Consider the following 22880-nt stretch of genomic DNA (forward strand, 5'->3'; position numbering starts at 1 on the left):
TGCATACACACACATGCACGCGCGCACACACACGGATGGGTATACTTACTCTGTGTATAAAGAGAACTCATCACAGACCTGAGTCTTCTTGGGCTGTCAAGAACTATTGTTTCACACGAGTTCTTCAAGTCCCCTGGGAATTCCTGACACCCAAGAGGGGTGACGTTCCCAAGGTCCCCTTATGTCTCACCCAAGCAAGCACATACCTTTCTTCTTCCTCTCGCTTCTTCTCTTCCTCCTGCCTCTTCCTTTCCTCCCGCTCCTGCTTCTCAACCAGCAGCTGTCTGTAAACCCGGCGAGCCAGCTGTCCTCTCAGTTGCTTCTGGAAGACGATGGCTGCCTTTCTCAAGAGCAAAAATCGCTTCCTCATGAGGAAGGCTCTGTAGTTCTTCTGTATCGTCACCACACCGCAGAGGACCTTTCTATACTGTTTCCTGCGAATGAGATCGGCCGCGCAGGTGATGAGGCTCTGGGCTATGCAGATGAGCTTATGTTAGGACAAGACAAAAGGAAATCACTCAGATTTGGACCTGGATTCTCATTATGGAGACTGGCAGGCAGAGGAGGAAGTTTAGGCCCAAACAAAATGGAAGAAAAACAAAAGAATGATAATAAACAAAATAAAGCTAGAATCCTATCATTATCTTGGCTAAATTAACAAGTAACCCGAAGACCAACTTTGAGCAGTCTGCCGCAGGCTGGGTGAACACAGCCAAAGAAGATTCAGTATGTTTTGATGTTCATGTGAAGGCAACAAAACAAAATGCTACCACATGAAATGGAACAGCCAAGGGCTTCCTGTGGCCTGCAGAGTACACCCGACCAAATGACCATGAAGCAGAGTTGGTAGCACATGGCTTTTGTTGGTGGTGGTTTTTGTTATTTTGAGACAGGGTCTCTCTGTGTAGCCCTGGCTGTCCCTGGAACTAGCTCTATAGACCAGGCTGGCCTTGAACTCACAGAGATGCGCCTGCCACTGCTGGGATTAAAGGCAGGTGGTTTCGGCACTTGGGCATGAGGCCAAGCTGACCAACACTGAGTTCCAAACCATCCACAGCTCATAGTAAGATTTTCTCACAAAACAGCAAAATTTAACAGCCATGAAAGAAGCAGTGAGAGAAATGGTCTCTAGACAAAGCGAAGCAAGTTGAGAATTCTTCATCCCCAAACATCAAATCTGCAATTTCTTGAATGCTAATAGGAAGCTTAGAAAATTTTAGATTCAAGCACTGGAGAAATGGTTCAACGCTTAAGAGCACAGGCTGCCTTCCAGAGGACCAGGGTTCAATTCCCAGCACCCACACAGCAGCTCACAACCACCCGTAGTAGGCACATGGTACAAGGACATACATACAGGGAACAAACCCATACACATAAAATGAAATTAAGGGCTGGAGAGATGGCTCAGTGTTTAAGTATTGCCTGCTCTTCCAAAGGTCCTGAGTTCAATTCCCAGCAACCACATGGTGGCTCACAACCATCTGTAACGAGGTCTGGTGCCCTCTTCTGGCCTTCAGGCATACAAATAGACAGAATATTGTATAGTAAATAAATAAATATTTTAAAAAATAAAAAAATAAAATGAAATCAAGAGATTTTCTGATTTCTGGGGCTAGGGATGATATAGCTCATAGGCAGAATGTATGCTTATCATATATGAACAAATATGGGAGGGGTCAATGTTTCACACAGTAAAAAAATATTTAGATTCTGGAGTCTTTTTTGTTTCTGCCTGTCAGTCAGTAGAGACCAGGCAGATATTCCAATAAGACGACTCCAGAATCTGAAATGCAATAAGAGACACCCTCAGGTAGCAGTGCCAAAGGACACTGCCACACCCCAGGGGCTTCAAGATATGCTGCAGAGCCGAGCGTGAGGCTTTTAAGTGCACTCTGCCCAGGTCAGGCTTACTGGGTTGCTGCTGCGGTCACTTATCTCATGTTGGGTACCTCTCCCCTCCCACAAACCACTCCACTGGGGGGTCACAGCCCTTCTACAGCTCCATGCCCCTCCCCTGGGTGGGGTTCTTACCGCGCCAAGTAGCCCAAGATGTGCGCTCGGATCACCATGGCTGCGCGGTTAATCTCCTCTTCCCGCCTTTTCTCCAGTTTCTGCTCCAAGGATTCCCGAAGGAAGACCTGCCCATGAGGGAGGCATGTGTCAGGGGAAAAGAACATGGCTGCAGAAGGAGACATCTGGGGACAGCACCCGTTCTTTACTGCTGTCTGTTGCAAACTCCCACAATAGGGCTTTTCAGGACAGGGCATTTTACACGGCTCACCTGCCACAAACGAACACATTCTAAAATCCAATAAGGGTATATGACAAGAAAAACAAAGAGGGGCAGACAGAAAGTCAAGTCCCACCTTCTGTTGTTATTACTACAGTCAGCAGGCATGAAGGGACGGTCAGGTGGCCACCAACGTTCCTAATGTCGCCAGGGCACACTTACTAGCTCACAGACCAGCATTGGTCCTAGACTGAATCTGAGTGACAAGAGACACAGAGATCGGCACAGAAAGAGGAGACACCGAGGGGTGAATTCAGGAGAGTCCTGGAAACATTATAATTCTGCTATCTTGTCGAAAGCCGCCTTCTCTCCATGCCTGCTAAGCAACTGCCACCAGAGTATCTTGGCTTCAAAAGTTTACACGTACAGAAAACTACTGATACCAAGAAAGCATCTCGGGGCACTGGAGAGATGGCCCAGTGGTTAAGAACGCTTGCTGTTCTTCCAGTGTGATCAGGTTGGTCACAATTACCCATAACTCCCAGTCCCAGGGGATCCCACATTTTCTGGTCTCCATGGGCACTTGTGCTCATAGGCATACTCCCATACACATAACTAAAAACAAAGTAATTTTTTTTTTAGAGACAGGATTTGGAGCCTGTCCTGGAACTAGCTCTTGTAGACCAGGCTGACCTCAAACTCACAGAGATCTGCCTGCCTCTGCTTCCCAAGTGCTGGAATTAAAGGCGTGCGCCACCACCGCCTGGCATAAATTTTTTTTAAAGGAGGGTGAGGAAGAAATTCTGGGATCTGGGAACATAGTTTAGTGGCAATGAGAGCCTAGAAGACAGTATGGATGAGGTTCTGAGTTCAGTTCAAGCCCCCCTCCTCCCCCACCCTTGGTAATTCTGATTACCAAGTTTGAAGTTGGAAATGAAGCGTATTGGTTCAGGGGTTACACACACACCAGGTTCAGGAATGAATAAAAAACTACAGGTTCTTCCAGGCTCATTTTGGTTAAGGGTCTCGTTAATCTAATGCTGGTCAAGTTAACTGCATCTCATATGAGTCTTGAGCATTAGTATCTCTCAGTTTTGAAAAGATGCAGACAGGAGGGCTTTCTCTCAGTAAAGGTACCAGCTCTCATCTGGAATAAGGGTTAAGGACCTCTGCTCCAGCAGCAAGGCAGAACGTGGGTTTTACTTTTCTTGTTCTTGGCTGAGGTTTTGGCAACCCAAAGGGTTTCATGCTCTCTGCTGGTCTCCCACACAATAGCTGCTGTGGCGGCTAAGATGACACATGCATGGCATTCAAATTCGAGCTGGAAGGCCTTGGGGCTTCGCTTCTGAGGTGCTGGGAGTTGTCTTGCAGATTCACAACGCAAGGGTCTCATTTAATCAGCATTCTTGACTGCCTGGTATGTGTGCATGCATGCACACACACACACACACACACATCCCACATCAGGATGTTAATAACAACCACCGAGCAGTGTCTGGGAATGCTACACCTTGTGGACATCACCAGTCCCCGGGCATGTGTGGCAGATTCCCGCCATTCTACCTTGGTCTTCCCCAGCTGCCACTCGCTGTGGGAAGCATCATGGAGCTGCAGTAGCACAGTGCACTTCCCTCGGATGTCCTCAGGCAGGGCCAGGCTCCGCATCAGCACTTTGTATCTGCGGGAGAGGACGCATGGTGTTACCTTCTGCTCTCTCTTACCCCTTCTGGAGAGAGAGGTGGGGCGGGTGAGAAGAAAGGGAGGCTCCATTTAGCTCCTTCTTGCCTTTTGTAAAAATCCTGAAAGGGTCTCCGGACAGCATATCCTGCTTTTCGAATCCTCACAGTCTCCAGCATCCCAGAGTAGCGCAGCTGGTTTAACACCACCGCCTGATCAAACTGGTCTGGCATCTAAACCGTGAACAATGGGATGACATGGGATCGTTAGATGACACAGCACTCACAAGGCCACCCTCACTGCTGTTTCGTGTACATATACACACTGTAATTTTGAACCGACACAAAATACACAACAGAAAGTGAATGCCTGTGGATTCATCACCAACCTCCCCAGTCCCAGCCAAGCCTGCTGTGCCCACCAGCCTCTTTACTGTCCTCCTCATACCATTGCCAATTTAATCTCATTAGTGAAACGTTAAGCATATATACGACAGTTTAACATAACTACCATACCGTTACTACATCTTGAACGATACCATCGATCCCTTAAAATATCCATGTTCAAACACTTGATCATGTCACAAATACACCTGAAAGTTAACTCGTCACCGTTTTAAAGTCCACGGCGTTATATAAATACAGTTCTGAATGTAGCTCTCTTTGTTAAACTTCTATTTAAGGATAGCGAGAGATTATTTTCTTAGCTGAAAAAAATACAGTAATCAATAAGGAACACACAGGACGGAGATTCTCTCTCACACACATACACACTCATGTGCACGCGTGTGCACACGTGCACGCGTGTGCACACACGCACGCGCGATGAGGCCAATACCTCACTGATTGCGAGTTCTCCCGAGTGATCCCAAGGACACAGAGATGAGACAGGAAGCCAAGCCAAGGCACCTCCTCGGGTGTCTGCTCTCCCGTCTGCACAGCTGCCAGCTGGCTCTGCCGCTAGAACAATCGTTTTTTCAGGGGAAAGCAAAGCGGGTGATTTCCCACTTGCAGCTTTTTGAACGGTGATCCATTCTTCTAACCCAGGCCCCTAGTCCCTTTAATTAACTTGTATGCTGTTATCCTACAGAAGTCTAATAAAAGAACCAAAAACCAGCCATACTGTGGAAAAGGCCAAAAAACACAAAGTAGTTTCCTCTCTAACCCTTAAAAAAAACACAATTAGTCATGAACACAAAAGTAGGCTTAAAGCCGGGTTATTCTGCAGCTTCAAAAACTAAAATTAAAATGACAACAACAACAGCGCGCGCGCACACACACGCGCACACACACACACACACACACACACACACTGCAAATCCCTCTGATGGAACAGCTGCCCCCATCTCCAGCAGGCAGACTCCTCTCAAGAATGCCTTACACAAACACTGTGGTCAGGTTGTCTTTACTTAGCAGTATTCTAATAGAGTGTAGCCAACAAATTAGGGCAAGCAGCCAGGGACCGGCGACTCGGACTTTTAGTCTCTGCATTTGAACTCTCCTTAGAAAAGGAAGAAAAGCAAAAGGCTCTGAAATTCAAATCCCCGTGACACACTTTAGCTCTGGGTTAAAGTTGGCAGTGTGAGGATAAGTAGCTGCGCTGGAAGCGTTTGGCTGTGACGCTTCTAGCTTGACAGATTTAGAAACAAAACCTGAGCAGCAATGATCTACGAAGGATAGTACAGAGTGCATTTACAGAGTGAAGCATTTACAGACTATCAGACACCTTCAATTTTGTTAATAAATTCAGTGGAAGCGGAGAAACTTTTAACTGGCGTCATCGAGGTTCCAAGAAGTGAGAATTAGCACTCCTCCTCCAGGTAGCGCTGTCCCTGACCCACATTCTGGCCCTGTCACCTTCTCCTTCCTCCACATAATTCCTTAGCCTGGCACCCACGTTATTAAAGCACTCGAAAAGATAGGCCTCCAGGGGCCACCCCTCTGAACCCAGATCGGCACTCACCATCTTCCTGCGTCTCCGAGGGACATTCCACCTTCTGCTAGGCTCTCAGGCCAAACTTCATACGGAAAACGACCGCCACCCTGACCTTTTCCCCACAGCTAAAGACTCGGGACAATAATGAACACCATTCCTGGGCTTTAAAAAAAAGTGCCCGGTCACCATGACAACCCTTTCCACTCCGGGCTAATTAGTGTGGTGTGGTTCTAGGATTCGATACAGCGCAGCGAGGGGAGTGAGGGACGCTGGGAGCTGCGGCTTTCTGCAGACTCCCACAGCCATTGTGCCTCGGCCCCTTCCCAGTAATTTAACCAGGGGAAGGGGGCTCTATAGGCTGATTGTCGCCCTGGGCAACCCGCCTACGGTGGTCACGAGGGGGTAGCCCAGGCTTTCCATTGGTGCTTCTCTTTTCAGTGGCAACTTCCTTTTCTGGTGAATTTAACTTTCAAAGATGTCACAGCTGGAGGCTGGACAAGAAGCATTTTGCTTTTCAAAGCCTGCCTAATGCTCGCTAGTTCTCGCTGGTAACCAGTTCTCCCGGCCCTGCTGCACGCAACAAAGACTGCCTGCGGGGCTCTAACAGCCAGGTTTTGATGGGAACAAATAGACTGGATTTTTGGAAGAAGCCATTCTAACTCCAGGCAATTGCAGCCCCGGCGAAGTCACTAACTGCACTGTTACGAAACACCTACTATGTACAAGATTTTTGTCATTCGGGCTCGTGGAAGAGTCACAAGTCGGGGCTAAATTTTGTCCTTAAGGTTTCTGACGTTTGGAAGGGTGCCATGGGTGTCACCACTGACTGGGGAAGATGGTCCGTGGACAAAGATACTCCACCATAAAAACTGGGCACAGTGACACTTCTGTGACCCCCAATGCTGAGCTTCGTATACATGCAGATCTTAGGAACTCAGTAGCTAGCCCGTCTAGTCCAAAGCCAGCTTCAGTTGGAGGTCTTGTCTCAAAAACAAGGTGGTGGTGCGTCCCTGAGTTGGCCCAGTAAAGGTGCGTGCACCGGGATTTGGTCCAGGGAACACACACAGCAGAGAACGGATTCCACCCACAGGTATGCCCCTTTCATAAATGAATACGTAATCGGAAGAAAACAAGGTCGAGGGTAATAGAAGTTACTCGACGTCAACTTCTGGCCTCCACATGCGCACATTGGAGAAAGGACATACAGACACAGGTGGCACACACGCACATAATACAACAGAGTCTAAGACTGCACTGCAGCAAACACAAACAGAAAGACAAGAATGGTCTTACTCATCCAGATGAACCTACCGGTCATTAGTGGCATTATTGCCATGCTCTCAGGAGGGAATTTCATGCCTGCCGTACTAACGCAAAGGCCCAAGGTTGGGGAGGTCAAAGGCCCTGGGGGGTGGGTGTGGCGTGGGGGGGGGGCTACTACCACTGTTTGGCTAAGTGGTCAGGCTGTCAAACTGCCTTCTAGATAATTTGTTAAACAATTAATGCTGTCCTCAGCTTTGGTCCTTCTATCAATGAGCAGCAGTTAATATAAAGTCATAACTGGTCAAATAGCTGAGGATAAGAGATTGTTGGGTGCTCGGTCCTAAATGATGTACCTACCCTTCCAAGGAGGAGGAAGGGATGAAAGAAATGTTGGGGGGGGGGGATGACACACACCTGTAATCCCAGCCCTCAGGAGGCAGAGGCAGGTGGATTTCAGTGAGTTGAAGGTCAGTTGGGTCTACAAAGTAAATGCTAGGACAGCCAGGACTGTACACAGAGAAATCCTGTCATGAAAAGGAAAAAAAAAAAAAGAGCCTCAGGCACCACATGGACTTGCACCAGTTTGGTGTCACAAGGGCCGAAAGGAAGGTTGGCTGTAGTGGAAGGAGAAGCCCAAACAAAGGAGTGGGGAAAAAAACAAAAAAAACCACCTGCCATGGTCTAGTTTTCACATGGGGCAGAGACGAGATGCAGGGAAGAGACCCAGGTTGAGCAGGGACATAACATTCAGGATGGAATGGTTTGAGGTTCAAAAGAAGAGGCAGAGTGTGGACCTTTGTGTGATCAAAGGACAACCTTGTCGGCAGGACAACACTCAAAACGAGGCAGTCACCCACCATGAGAAGCCAGCAGCCACCTGACCCCAGCACATCAGAAGTGGTGGCACCTTCTGCAGAGATGACTGAAAGTGCCAGCCACGGATGCTCGGCTCACTTTGAAAATCGACAGCCCCTTCCTGCAAAACTGGCCATACCTGTGGCCGGTCACAAGGTGAGACATAAACGAAAGGCAAAGCAGGTGTGAGTGCAGAGACTGCTGAGGAGAAAGGGCGGGAAAAGGACCAGACTGCACTAGAGAAGGAACTAGTCATACAGACAACAGGTCTCCGTGTGAGTATACCTTTAAAGACATTCCGGAACAGTACATCTTTGTGTGTGTCATGACTGCGCAGATACACACATGTATGAGGAACGTATGTGACCAGATGCCAGAGGGACAACCGTATTATGCCTCACGCACTGTCCACCTTTTTTTTAAAAAAAGATTTATTTTACTTTGTGTGTATGAGTGTTTTATCTGCATGTGTATATGTGCACCATGTTCTTGCGTGCCAGTCCCCACAGAGGCCAGGAGGGTGCTGGATTCCCTGATAGTAATGACAGCAGTTGTGAGCCGTTGAATATGGGCTAGGTACCTGAATGCAGGTCCTCTACAGGAGCAGCAAGTGTTCCTAACTGCTGAGCCATCTCTCCACTCCCTAAACCCACAGTCGAGGAACTCAAGGGCTGACTGTACATATTTTATCCCACAACGAGGAATGCGATACTAACACGTTACCATACAGTCATGCTAAGTGAAAGAGTCCATCGCAGAAGATCACACATTCTATGATTCAATTCAGACGAAACATCCAGCAGAGGGAACTCTACAGAAACAGAAGTGGACTGACCAGGGAGCTGGGGATCGCCCAGTGGGTTCATGTGGGGAGGAGAAAGGGAGATTCTCTTTGGGATGGTGAATGTGGTCCAAATGGTGGCTTTGGTGATAGCTGCCTGCGCACCTGTGAAAAATTTAAAAGCCACCGAAACGTGTGTTTTCAGCAAAGCAGTCACGCGGTGCCTGAGTTGGCTGGTTGTGGGGGTGTGCTTGTAGTTAGTGTTACTGGGGAGACTGAGGCAGGAAGATCAAACAAGCTCAAGGTCAGCCTGGTCTATGTGGTGACTTCCAGGCCAGCTTGGGCTGCAGCAAGTGTGACCTGGTCTCAAAGATAACCAAAACAAAACGACAAAACCCAAGTAAAAACCTGTAAATAAAAGTCTGGGTATGGTAGTTTATGCCTATAATTCAGAGTCTGAGCCAGGGAGTTGAAGGTAGGACCAGCCTGGGCAATGCAGTGGATCCTATCTAAAAAGGCGATGCAGTAGAGAGGAAGCTGGGAATGTAGGTCAGTGTAGCATTTGCCGAGCACCCTCATGGGTCCAAGTTTGAGCCCCAGCAGTGAGAAAGTAAGAAAAGAAAGGACAGTAAAGGCCCAGCAGGCCACGAGGCTTTTAAAAACACCTAAGGAGTGAAGGTAAGAGAAAGTTTGCATTCCGGAAGAGGATGAAACATAGTTTTCACTTATGCTTAATTGTAGCTTAAGGAATTCAGTCAAATACAAAAGAAACAAAATAGAAACATTTCTTAGAACATGTAAAAAAAGAAGAAAACAAATCTTTTCTTCAAAATGAAATAAGAAGGCAATATACCTGGACAGGAACAAATGACCTATCATAGAACAAGCTATTAGTTAAATAACGAGTAGGCAAACATTTGTCCCAGGAATTTACATACAAGGACATCAGGCGACCCGGCAAAGAGGGGCAGAGGACCAGAAAAGGCTTCACAGCGGGCCAGAGACAGGCGTGGGAACACTTCTAAATCGGATTGCCTCCAAATGTGACCCAGTCTTGGGTCAAGCACATCACACAAACACAGCGTGTGCCATCTGCCTACGGTAAAGAAAGATTCCATCCGTACCTAGTAAATCTAAGAAAACCGAGTGAGTTTATTGTCTTTGGAACTTTTGTCTATCTGTCTATCTGTGTGTCTATCATCTGTCTACTCACTTGTGTTCTGGACCTACAGAGTACTGGCTAGGCTATATAGACTAGCCAAGGAGCCCTAGGGAGCCTCACCCCGCACCACCCCGCCGCCTAGTGCCGAGAATACACGTATGTGCTAGCATGGCTCAGCTTTCTAAGCTGACTCTAGAGACGGAACCCACACCCTCCTGCTACCAGATCAGGAGCCTTCCCAGCTGAGCTGCCCTCTTGGACCCATGCCCTCCCCTCTAGCGCCCGCTTTACCAGCTCAGCTGTCCTCTTAGGCTGTGCTATTAATGGATTATAATTTATTTCCAAAATGAATCATTTCTTCCTCTTTTGGAGATAATTTATGAGATCATGTAAACATGACATTTTTAATCAGTTGAAAAGATTTATGAAAGGCCTCACCCACACAGCCACAAGGGAAGCCAGCCTCTGTAGGAATCACCGCAAGCCAGCCTTGCCTGGTCCAGCCTAGATGGTGCTTGGGACCCAACTGCTAAAAATGCAAAGGACAGTGCAGCTGGGCTCTGGAGATCCAGGAGACCTCTAGAGCACCAATGGCTACAGAAGCCAAACAAGGAACCCCAGTCGTGCTAACATCTCCCCTGCTGTCCTGCGGTCAGGGACTGCCACTGTCAGACAGACAGAACGCCATCCTCCTCAATTGTGGGCACGAGCCAGCCTTGTCTTTTGATATTTAGAGATTCAATACCACAGGCACGTTAGATTACACTAAAACTCGAGGTCACCAATATAGTCTTCCTGATCTTGGTATTTCTCCCGCCGACAGGCAAAAGCCAAAGCTGGCTCAGTCAGCCACAAGCTTTCCTGTTTTCAGCTGCCATCATCTCTCCAGGGCTGACAGGCGCTTCATACAGCTGTTGCATTCTTGCTAATTTTCACACTCGTGGGGGTGGGGTGGGGTAGAAGTTCATTTCCCTCCATGGACAGACAGACGGACGGGGTGGGTAGTCTCCCCAGGTAAGAACAGAAAGCCACAGGTGACAGACAGGCCCACCTGGAGCTGTGAGTTAGCCTGGAGGTTATAGCTCAGGGGAATTCCTCACACCGTGGGAGCAGGTTAGTTAGTACCGGGCACAGGAAACCCTGTCCTGAGTTTGGAACTGCCCGCTTTCTCCAGAGCCACACAAACCCGGGTGTCGCGATGGGAAAGGAAAATCGAGGATACGATGAAGACAAAGAGGGCAGCTTCACACTCAAGGACCCTGAAACAGGGCTCCAATCCCCCTTTTCATGGAAGGACACACACCTATATTTTTCCACACCACAGATAAGTCTAGTTGCTTCTCAACTAGCAATGCACTTGTCTTTGCTGCAGTTGAAGCTCACCTTCCCAACCCGAGATGTTCTCGGATGCTGCCAGGTCTCCCTGTGCGTGGGTCACCCTGCTTCCCCTCTGCACACGCATGTATCTCACAGTCTGCACAAGTCACCGTCTACAATGACAAGTGCAGCTTGTGATGTAAGAGATGACTATCTAGGAAATGCTATTCTACAACTTCCAAAATACTGCAGGTAAGCAATCATTTGCTTATTTCTCTTCTCTCCCCTACACCAGGGGCGGGCGGGGCTGCTCACGCTGCAGTGTGTCACTGAGTACAGAGTCCCTGGGGACAGATCCTGTGGACCTTCTCCTAGACTGCAGTGGTCTCTCTTCTTAATGGGCCAGATCAAGTGTACAATGACACCATGTGAGTGCCACGGCCATCCGCTGTGGGTCACCGTCAAGTGGACCCTCCTCTGTTCCAGCATCTGGATTGGTTTGCATTTAGGAGGAAGAGGAACAAAACTAATATCAACATTATTCACGACAGCAGCCAGAACGAAAGCTACCACGTCCCGAGGATTAGGTGCCCAAGCACCGATTTCAGCGATTCTATTGGATTGGCATCACCGCTATCTCCGTTTTACAGATGCTTACAGATGCCATTCCTTACCTCGAGGGTCACAGAGCACATGCCTGCCAGAGTCGGACAGAGTGACTGCTAAGGCCCTAGCTAGCCACACTTGCGTAAGTTCAGAAAGGGGATGGGGTGTTCCTGCAGCATCAAAGCATGCATTATGCAACAGCAGAGTTTATTTCCTGGTATTCGTGAATGGATTTCACCACAGTAGCTATTTTGGGAGTAGCCCAAAATAGAAATCCAATCTAAGGATTAAAATGCAGTTGAGACAGTGACTTTGGTTAGAGCAGGGGCTAACAAAGTATAGCCTGTTTATAAAAATAAAGTTTTACAGTCGTACGAGGTTGGGAAGCATGGGGACCTCAGTTCAAATCCCCAGCACCTATATAAAAAGCTGAGCATGGTCAAGCGCACCCACAACCCCAGTGCTGGGGGGGCAGGGAACCAGGAGGCTCATTGAGCTTACTAGTCCCCTATCTGGCTCCAGGTTCAGTGAGAGACTGTCTCAAGATAAGGCAGGGAGAGATAAAAAGGCTATCCGATGTCTTCCTGTGGCCAGCTTACACACCAGCACTGGACTGATCATCACACACACATACACCACACAAACACAGCACACCCACACGTGCACATGCACCCACAATGCCGATTTCTGAGTTTAAGAACAAAGGCCATGCCTGGGACTGAGGCACAGTTCAGGGGTAGGGCCCAGAATTAGGATGCAGGAAGCTATACATGCTATTAAAAATCATCTTTATGGGGGCTGGAGAGATGGCTCAGTGGTTAAGAGCACTGACTGCTCTTCCAGAAGTCCTGAGTTCAATTCCCAGCAACCACATGGTGGCTCACAGCCATCTATAATGAGACCTGGCGCCCCCTTCTGGCTTGCGGGCACACATGGAAGGAATGCTGTACACATAATAAATAAATAAATATTAAAAAAATCATCTTTATAAAGTTAATGTTCTTTATACTTTTCAATACAGCTATTGGAACGTGTTAGGTTCTGTACACAACTCACATCATGCATCTCCTGATGAAACAGAGCCCAAAAAGCTCACGGGGTAAGAAAACATCAAGTTTAAAATCATTCTACTTGAGTTCCTAACACAAGGCTCATACATTTAGATAAACTCTCAGATGTACAATCTCATCAGCTGCTCTAATTAGACGACAAGGAGAAAGGCTGAGGCAAGAACGTGAACTAGCAAAATCAGCAAGGCACGTGAAACATCGGGTATGGGAACTCTCCTCCAGCATCAAATACGCTACGTGAAAGGCTTTCAGGACAGAAACAGTGTTTCTCAAACATGGCAGCTTTCCCAACAATTCTGCATTTAGTTTCTGGAACACCACAAAAGATTGTCGCAGCAACTCTTTAAAAATAAACCTTGAAACACAGCGTTGTCAGTGCTCACAGCTGTGGGGAGAACTTCTGTAAGTGTGTACAGAAGCTGGGCTGGACAAAATGTAGTGCACACATGGCTGAGATGGGGTGCACACACGGCCGAGATGGGGTGCACACAGTGAGATGGGGCACACACACGGCCGAGATGGGCGCACACATGGCTGAGATGGGGCGCACACACGGCTGAGATGGGGCGCACACACGGCCGAGATGGGGTGCACACAGTGAGATGGGGCGCACACATGGCTGAGATGGGGCGCACACACGGCCGAGATGGGGTGCACACAGTGAGATGGGGCGCACACACGGCTGAGATGGGTGCACACACGGCCGAGATGGGGCACACACACAGCCGAGATGGGGCGTACACACGGCTGAGAAGGGGTGCTCACACAGCCGAGAAGGGGTGCCCACACAGAACAGTAAGTGCTTGGAAGGACCAGGCCTACCAGGCCTCCAGTGTTTGCAGCCAGTCTTCCTCTCTCATTGTACCCACGGGACGTTCACACATTCAGACCTTAGCCACTATTGTCTCCCTGTCACGTACTTGTTTCCAATCCCCATATGGGGCCTGAAAACCACACAGTGAACATATGGTCAGATGTTTCCCGAGGCATGAGAATGCCCAGCCTAGCCTCCACCCCAGCTCTTCCTCCAACCTCGCTCTTCCAGCTTCCTGCTTCTAGCAGACCCTGACCCTACTGTAGACTTCCTTCCCTTCTCCAGGGCTTTGTGTTTAATACAGTCCAGGGACGAGCTTCCTGCTCTTCCATCTCCACACTGCAATGTGGACCCCCACCCCACTCCCAGCACACTTCATAGCAAGGTGCCAGTTTGCATGCCAGCATGGGGATCCCTCCAGCAAGGCACGGAGTCTCCCCCTGAAAGTGCAGAAAGACAACAATATGTTCCCAGCCCTTGAACCCAGCAAAAAAGCCAGGCTAGGGGGATGTGGACAAACCCACTAAGAACCCCAGGGAAACCTTCCTAATAATGGGGGGGGGGGGCTCCCAGGGCTCAGCTCTGACTCTTCCCAGCCTTTGTTTTTAGTCAGATTGACCTAAATGACACAATTTTTTAAAAAAAAAAAATGCTGACAAAACTGCTTGATGATGCTCTCAGAGTTGTGACAGTTGCCATCTTGCAAACCCAAGGGGTTACGGACGTGTTAACTGGGAGGCCCGACACTGTGGAAGCTCCCAAAAAACACCTGCTATGAAGCAGAACCTCTAAGCACACCAGATGCACAGGTCACTGTTGGCAGTTACCATCTGTCCTGAAGATTTGGCGTTTATGCGGAAGGACACACAGAGAGAGTACTGCGTGCTACACTTTCCTAGGTTGCTGGCAGACAAAGGTCTCCCAGGGAAAAGTGTTCTTCCACATAGGAAGACTGTCCCCAGTGAGGAACCCTAAATGTCAAAAATATGCTCAAGGCAAACCAGCGTGGAGCAGCGGTCAGTGTAGCAGCACAAGTCAGCCCAGGATGGTAAGCTAGACTGTCAAGTTCAAAGGTAGGAACTCAGAGTCAGCTGGGAGAAGAAACCAGAGTTCCTGGCCTCAGGGAGAATCCCCAGGGAGGCCTCATCAGCAGTAGCCAAATGCCCAGGTTCCCTGGGTGGGAAAGTCGTGGGAAACAGTGCTCAGAGTGAGGACGGAGGAGGAGGAGACTCGGCTCCATAGGAAACAGGTGGGTTGCGTGGGCTCAGGAATAGATGCTTTCAACCCTTGCTGAGTTACAAGGTGAGCTCATGGGCTGTGGAAGCTCAGGTGTGGGCAGGTGGGGGAGAGTCAGCGAGGAAGGCTGTGGCACTGGGGAACTGAGCCCATCAGTGGCTCACCACTTCCTCCCTGACCCAGGAGGCTGTGGCCTCTGAAAGAACATTCCAAGGTGGACAAGAGATTTCAGAGTTCAATTTTTCATATGCAAGTTATGCTGCAATCAGAAAAAAAAAATTCTCATGCTGACCAAAACATTGAGGCAAAAAAAAAAAAAAATAGTGATGTTCACCGCCGGCGGTGGATCCCAAAAGACACTAAGAAAAGGACTGTGATGCCTGTGTGACCAAATGAAGCCAGTTCCTACGTTCTGCAGGGCTGAGACAGCAGATTTAGAAGATTAGAAGTTGTAGAAACTAAAATGGGGTGAGAGGAGCTGAACAATGGAACCAGAGTGTTCATTAAGATGTGGGCTGGGGCCGGGCGGTGGTGGCGCACGCCTTTAATCCCAGCACTCGGGAGGCAGAGGTAGGCGGATCTCTGTGAGTTCGAGACCAGCCTGGTCTACAAGAGCTGGTTCCAGGACAGGCTCCAAAACCACAGAGAAACCCTGTCTCGAAAAACTAAAAAAAAAAAAAAAAGATGTGGGCTGGGGCCAGGCAGTGGTGGCGCACGCCTTTAATCCCAGCACTCGGGAGGCAGAGGCAGGCGGATCTCTGTGAGTTTGAGACCAGCCTGGTCTACAAGAGCTAGTTCCAGGACAGGCTCCAAAACCACAGAGAAACCCTGTCTGGAAAAACCAAAAAAAAAAAAAAAAAAAAAAAAAAAAGATGTGGACTGGGGTGTAGCTTGGGGATTACCTATCATGAGCAACCTCAAGGACCTGGGCAGATTTCATTCATGGGCTACTCATGAGGGCGGAACCCCCTGCATGGCAGGGAGATTGGAATCACGTGGGGTAACCTAAGTTACTGCTGCCCAGAAAGCAGAAGAGGCAGGCCCTGCCCTGAAGGTCACCCTGGTGGGAAGCCAGGTCACCCAGTTCTCCATCCACTCAGAGACAGTCTTAAGCTGAGCCCTTCTCAGGTTCCAGCCCTTGCACCAAAAAGAATCCCAAAGAGAGCGCTGCAAGAGTCTCAGAAACACACAAAAAGGCCAGGTGTGGTGGTGCATGTCTAAATTCCAGCCCTAGAAGGCTAAGCGGGAACACTGCATCACCACAAGTCCTCCGGGTTATGGAGGAAATTCCAGAACAGTGAGGCCCCATTTCAGAAAAGCCAAAACTCTCTAGGCAGTGGTGGTACACTTCTTTAATCCTAACACTTGGGACGCACAGGCAGATTTCAGTGAGTTCCAGGACAGCCAGGGCTGTTTGTTACACAGAGAAACCCTGTCTTGAAAAACCAAAAACAACAACAAAAGCTAAAACCTCAAAAGACCCAGAGGAAGAGGATGGGAAGGAAGGATTTTTCCAGTCTGACCACGGCCCTGGAGGAGTTGACAACAGAAGGTCCGGCCCTCTGTATAAACCCCATCTGTGAACCTTCAGAGAGCAGCCTTGGGTATAATCTGTTGCCTTCTTATCTAAAGAACCCAAGGCAGGCTTTTCATCCTGTGAAACTAAACTCCAATCTCGCCCTATTCATCATTGTTCTGCCATTTCTCCAGCCGCCATACGGAGCAGGTCGCAGCCCCCTCTATTCAGACTCCCTCTGACAAATCATGCTGAGAAATACAAATTAGGAGAGCAGCTGTCCCTCTCCGCTGGCAGGGACGCCCACACTGTTCATTAGAATGCTGAATAGCTAGGCAGCCCTCTGAGTCACTTATCAAGGCCCAAGGTTATGGCTACGCAACGCAATCAGGATTTACAGCAGGAAAAGGCAGGAATTAAATAGGGAACTACAGGTAAACGTTCTTCAGTGTCCAGACCTGGAAGATTGTCAAACTGAGATCTGGAATGCTTGGTCTGGGTGAAGAGTTTCACAATGCTGAGTTCACAGCAGGTATAATGCACTGTGATAACCATGCAAACCATTGTATAGATGATAACTAACCAGAATACATGTATGTGGGTCCTTGCTTAAGAAACCAGATACAGCGGGGTGGTGGTGGTGGTGCACACCTTTATTCCCAGTACTCGGTAGGCAGAGACAGGTGGATCTCTGTGAGTTCGAGGCCAGCCTGGTCTCCAAAAGCTAGTTCCAGGATAGGCTCCAAAGCTACAGAGAAACCCTGTCTTTAACCTCTCCCCTCAAAAAAAGACACCAGATACAGACAGGCAGACTAAACACACACACACACACACGCGCACAAACAAATACAAACCATAGAGCTAAAAAGTCTAAATTATCTAAAGAAAGATGAAAACAGCAACTTAGAAAAAGTCAAGCCAAATTCTAGTCATCAAGCAGAGTGGTCGCCTGGGAGGGTAAAGATGTCCTCAGATTCAGGGAGGGGCTGAAACAGTCTTGAGACAGCACCCCTTTCATAGGGGACTCAATTTGCATAAAAATGTACAACGAAGAAAAAAACTTCAGTAACGAATATAGGCGATTTATAAATATTCATGAACACATGCAAAATACTGGGAGAAAAACAAAATTAAATGGGGAACTTCATTGACAATTGCTCCACACAGTGTGCTGAGACAGATAGAAAAGCACTGGCAAGCCCTGGGTAAGTTCTACTGAGGGCAGGCGGGCCTCGAGGGAGGGGCATGGGTGAGCATGGTGTCCTAGGGGTCCTCTCTTCTGCCCAGTCATGTATTAAAGTGGCTGTTCGCATGTCAGAGTGGGAAATTAGCCAGCGCACAAAATCCGTTTCGCATATCTGCCAATGTCTGTTAAGTATAAATTAGAGCCAACACACAGTATTACACTGAGCAGTTACAAGTTGCTAGGAAACAAGAGGTCAAAAGATACTCAAAAGCTGGGTTATTCCTATCCTTGGTTGGGGCATTCACCGGGAGTCTATGCACACCAGATTCCCAGTTCCGAAGGGCTAGGATCTGGGGATCACCGGAGCCCTAAGCGTGCTAGTCCAGGCTTCCTTCCGTTTTCCTTCCTTCCTTCCTTCCTTCCTTCCTTCCTTCCTTCCTTCCTTCCTTCCTTCCTTCCTTCCTTCCTCCTGTCCTTCTCCTTCCCTCTCTCTCTCCTTCCCTCCCTCCTTCCTTTCTTTTTTCTTGATTTTTCGAGACAGGGTTTCTCTGTACCTTTGGAGCCTGTCCTGGGTGTCGCTCTGCAGATCAGGGTGGCCTCGAACTCACAAAGATCTGCCTGTCTCTGCTTCCCAAATGCTGGGATTAAAGGTTTGTACCACCACTGCCCGGCCAGTCTGGGTTTCTGAGTGATGCAATTCCAACTGCTTAAAACTGGGTGTCCCTCTCACTTCCAGACTCCAGCTTCAGAGAAGTACCCAGCGGATGAGGCACCGCCCTGCCGGCATCTATAAGCAGATTTGTATGAAAGAGCTTGATATCAACAAAAGTTTCGGTTTTTTTTTTTTTTTCAAGACAGCTGTGGCTATCCTTAAACTCTCTCTGTAGACCATGCTGGCCTCAAATTCAGAGATCCACCTGCCTCTGCCTCCTGAGTGCTGAGACTAAAGGTGTGTGCCACCACCCCACTTAGAGAAAAACTTTTAGACTAAGCAAAATATTCAAACTAAAGGGGCTGGGGATGTAATTGCATGGCAAAGAACTTAGCCTAGCATACTCAAGGCCCTAGGTCCTTGTCAACCTACACACAGTTAGACATGCTCACAGATAATAAATAAGCAATAATAATAAAAGGAGGTATTGGAAATGTTTACATGTATATGGTGGGAGCAGCGGTGGTGGGTGCATTTCCTGAACCTGAGACGCAGCCATGAGACGTCCACTCAGACAACTTCCTTCTGCTCACCTGACCCTGAACTAGCATTTCCCTCCCATCAGTGATCCACTTAACCTTACACCAAGTATGCCCCAGTTTGCCTTTCGAGACTAGTTTACAGAGTCCTGGGCTGGCCTTTCCAGCTGTTTTTTCCAGGACGGATATGCATCCCCTACAAATTCTACTTGGGGAGGTTGTGAAAAGTTTGGAAAATGAGCCCTCTTTTTCTGAACGGCCACGCAGCATCAGAGTCCCCTAGCAACACACATGTGTCACTTTGTCCCACAGAGATGGAAAAGATGATGGAGGTTGTCAGCCTCAGTGACCATCAGTGGTGACATGGAGTAGGAGCGTGGACACAGACGCATTCACAGGCAATCCTCAGGTCCTCCCCAAAGCAGGTAAAATTCATCTTCAAACCATCAATGACAAAATGAACACTCAGACATCAGGCAGTGACCTGAGCTGGCTACAGGCAGGTGGCATTCACCTGTCCTCCAAAGATGTTTAGAGAATAAAGCATTTCATCATGCTGTTGGCCATGGGCTGTCTAAAGGAAAGATGACTTTTCTCAATGGGCCAACAACACAGTTAACTTGTTCTTTGAGAATTCTGAAAGCCTTTGCCATTGGCCCCACAAGATGTAGCAACACAGTCCTGGTCCAAGGGACACACGCCAGCGGGGCTTTGTGCAGGAAAAAGCTGAAATTCTGACGAAACCATGGAAGGTAACAAGGGTAACAAGTTGACAAACCCCAGTGATGTGGGATTTCCCTCTGTATGCTATGATGATCATTAATAAAGAAACTGCTGCCGGGCGATGGTGACTCACGCCTTTAATCCCAGCACTTGGGAGGCAGAGGCAAGCGGATCTCTGTGAGTTCAAGACCAGCCTGGTCTACAGAGCTAGTTCCAGGACAGTCTCCAAAGCCACAGAGAAACCCTGTCTCGAAAAACAAAACAAAACAAAAAAACAACAACAAAAAAAAGAAGCTGCTTTGAGCCTATAGCAGAGCTATAGCGAAACAAAGATAGGTGGGGAAAAACTAAGCTGAATGCTGGGGAAAAGAAGGGCAGAGTCAGAGAGACACTGTGGAACCACTGGAGATAGAAGCCACAGATTGGAACTTTAGCTGGTAAGCTGAAGCCCCGTGGCCATACACAGATTAATAAAAATGGGTTAAATTCAGATAAAAGAATTAGCCAATAAGAAGCTAGAGCTAATGGGCTAAGCAGTGATTTAATTAATACAGTTTCTGTGTGATTATTTCAGGGCTGAGCAGTTGGGAATGAACAAGCAGCCTCCTTACTACACCTCACTCCTTACTACACTCCTCTCGGGTCTCCCCAGTTCCCCAACATGCACTCAAAAGAGAGTGGTTGGTGTCTCCTCTATGGCTTGTGTGTCCTACAATGAGACCTAAACAATGACTGATAAGAAACGACAGCAACAAAATCCTTCTCAACCATTCAAACGCCCTATAGCAACATGTTGCTAACTAGAAAGAGAAGCAAGGCATGAGCAGGCCGGGGGAGTGCGCTACAGAACAAGTGACGATTGTACTGTAGCTGCTTTTCTTAAATGAGCCACGAGAAAGAAAATGTTTTCACCCCAAGGACGTTGGCAGAAGCTGGAGGTGATGCTGACCACGGACCGCCGCTAGTTTGTTCCAGACAGCAGGAGCAACAGGTGAGGGGAAGCCTGCTCCCTCAGGTCGCAAGGCTGCGAGCAAGGTTGGTCTAAGAGGTGGCCAGAGGCGTGGCTTTGCAGCTCCGGACCCTCTTTGTTCCTCTGATGCTCCGCCCTGAGTGCTAACAGGCTGTTAGATGCCTGGAAATCAGAATCAAATGACATCATGGCCAGGTCCAACCTGTTCTTCCACCTCCCCGGGACCTCATTTCCCTAATTTGCAAGCTACCTCTGACTGAAGACTCCCAGGGCTGCAACTGCATGCACCTGTGATCCAAAGTAAACCAACTAGCCTGGGCGCTGCTGAAATTATGCAATGCAATCCTCGAATCAAGTGACAGATCCAAATTTCAGAATGAGTGTCAAAAAAAATAAATAAACAAAATGAAGCTAATATTTCTTCTCGAACTTCCTCTGGGCACAATTAACATAAGAAAATGATTTGTATTGGGTTTCCTTGATCCCACGAACTTTCCTGTGGTGTAGCAAATCTTTATGGTGCTCTATGTAAATATTGCAATAACTGTATCTAAGTCTAGGCTGCCTTAAAAGAAGTCAGTATGTACACATCTCAAAGACTTATCCTGTTCCTTTGCCTAGGCCAGGAGGTGAAATCTCAGCTATCTACATTTATTAAGTGAAGTATTACCTCATCTCAGCTTTAAAAACAGCCAAGGAAACAAAATTTTTTGAGGGATTTTTCACCCATCTAGCAATGGCTATAACAGGGCCACTTCTCTTCCATTTCCTAGAGGCAGACGCTGAGACGATCCCCGTGTCGTTCCAAAGCTAGGAGTATTATTCCCTTTAAAGTGCAGTGCCGACCAGAGCGGCATCTGGCACGCGTTAATGAGCGGCTGCATCCTTTCAGAGGGCTGAAACTAGGGCAGCCACTCATCCGAGAGGGTGGACAGTGCACAGCCGCCGCACAATGACGTACGCAGCCTGGCCTAAAAGCCCCTCACACACTCTCAAAGTCAGAACACAGCTTACTAAAACCACACCATTTAACACCATCTCAAAGATCCTAAATGATACAGCTTTCTAAGAGTAAACACAAGGTTAAAAGCGACAGCAAATTCGATAGAAAAAGTTAATGTGGGTGCCATCTCCCTAAGGGCAAATAATAATAATAAAACAATAAAAAGCAACAAGAAGTTCTAATATCATCATGCAGAGGTTCTACGGTAGACACTGGGGCTACAACCTGTATCTACGGAGTGAGGTCCATGACCACTGCTGAGTCTCTAGCAAAGAAAAGTCGAGATTACAACTGCCCTCAACGGCCCAGCCCACCTGTCAGCAGGGCCAAGCGCAGCAATCTCTGCCTTAACCTGCTGAGAAAGAAACCGGTAAGAGAGTATGAGGAGAGGAGGGGAGGAAGGGAAAGGGTGTGAAATTAAATCATGAATACTTTTCACTTCAAAGAGCCAGGCTGCACAGAACTGGAAAATCCAGGCAACTGCACCCAGAAAAGTGGATTCCAAAATTAAAGGCGACTGTGAAACCCAAATACGGAGCTTCAGACTGGAAAGATACGGTGGGAAGGGTAGGTACTCACCAGCCAGGAGCTTCGGGAGAAAGGAGCCTGGATCTAGAGGCTGGAACAGGCAGGTGGGGGCAGAGCCCAAGGCCAGGCCTCCGCCTAGAGGAGCCAGTCAAGAGCCCGGCGTGGGGGTGGGGAGGCTGGTCAGAGGGCGGGAAGGAGTGGCAGTTAGTAGCTAGCGGTGCCCCTTGCCTGGGGGTTGGGTGGAGACCAGGAAGGAGGGCAGAGCAGAGCAGGAGGCAGGAAGCTTACAGAGGGTGCCACGAAAGGCTTTGATCCCACAGCCTCAGACTAGTTAAATATTCAGCAGTGAAGAGTTGCTCACTCCAGGGGACAGCCCAGTTCAGGCCTCACCTCTTCCCTCTTGAGAAGAAGGTAGACATGTCGGTCTGTCTATCTCTATCAAAGTATATTAATGTATGTGTGTATATCAAAGCAGGCAAGAAAACGGATTCAATTAAAAATTAATTTATGCCAGGCATGGTGTTACATGCCTCTATTCCCAGGCAGAGGCAGGCGGATCTTAGTGAGTCCAGGCTAGCTCAGTCTACATACTGAGTGCCACGGCTGCCAGACCTATGTAGAAAGACAATCTCCAAAACCGACCAAATAAAAACAAACAAAAATTCAAACTTCAGCCTGAAAAAATTACCACATTTTAATTTGAAGATCCCCAGATTTCATTACTTCTTGCAAATTTCTTGCTTGTGCTTTCTTAATTTCTCTAAAGCATCTGTTATAGTTTTAATCAGTTTGTAAATGTTCTTTTTTTTAATATTTA

At 48.2% G+C, this 22880-nt stretch overlaps 1 protein-coding gene across 3 annotated transcripts in view; it reads right to left on the bottom strand.

Annotated features, from left to right (window-relative positions):
- The window catches only part of Myo10 (myosin X), a 202338-nt gene that overhangs the window by 31512 nt on the left and 147946 nt on the right, over positions 1-22880 (bottom strand). For 2 of the 3 annotated variants that reach the window (XM_057789533.1, XM_057789532.1), the window contains 4 exons: positions 4016-4140; positions 3794-3908; positions 2032-2138; positions 207-434 (listed from right to left, as the gene is read on the bottom strand). In XM_057789533.1, the coding sequence (XP_057645516.1) occupies positions 207-434; positions 2032-2138; positions 3794-3908; positions 4016-4140 (575 nt within the window). Of the gene's footprint in view, positions 1-206; positions 435-2031; positions 2139-3793; positions 3909-4015; positions 4141-5869; positions 6173-22880 lie in introns of those variants that run through there. The other variant, XM_057789531.1, reaches the window with a different exon arrangement.

Source organism: Chionomys nivalis, chromosome 15 (genome assembly GCF_950005125.1).
Source record: "Chionomys nivalis chromosome 15, mChiNiv1.1, whole genome shotgun sequence".
In the NCBI taxonomy this organism is placed as follows: Eukaryota; Metazoa; Chordata; class Mammalia; order Rodentia; family Cricetidae; genus Chionomys; species Chionomys nivalis.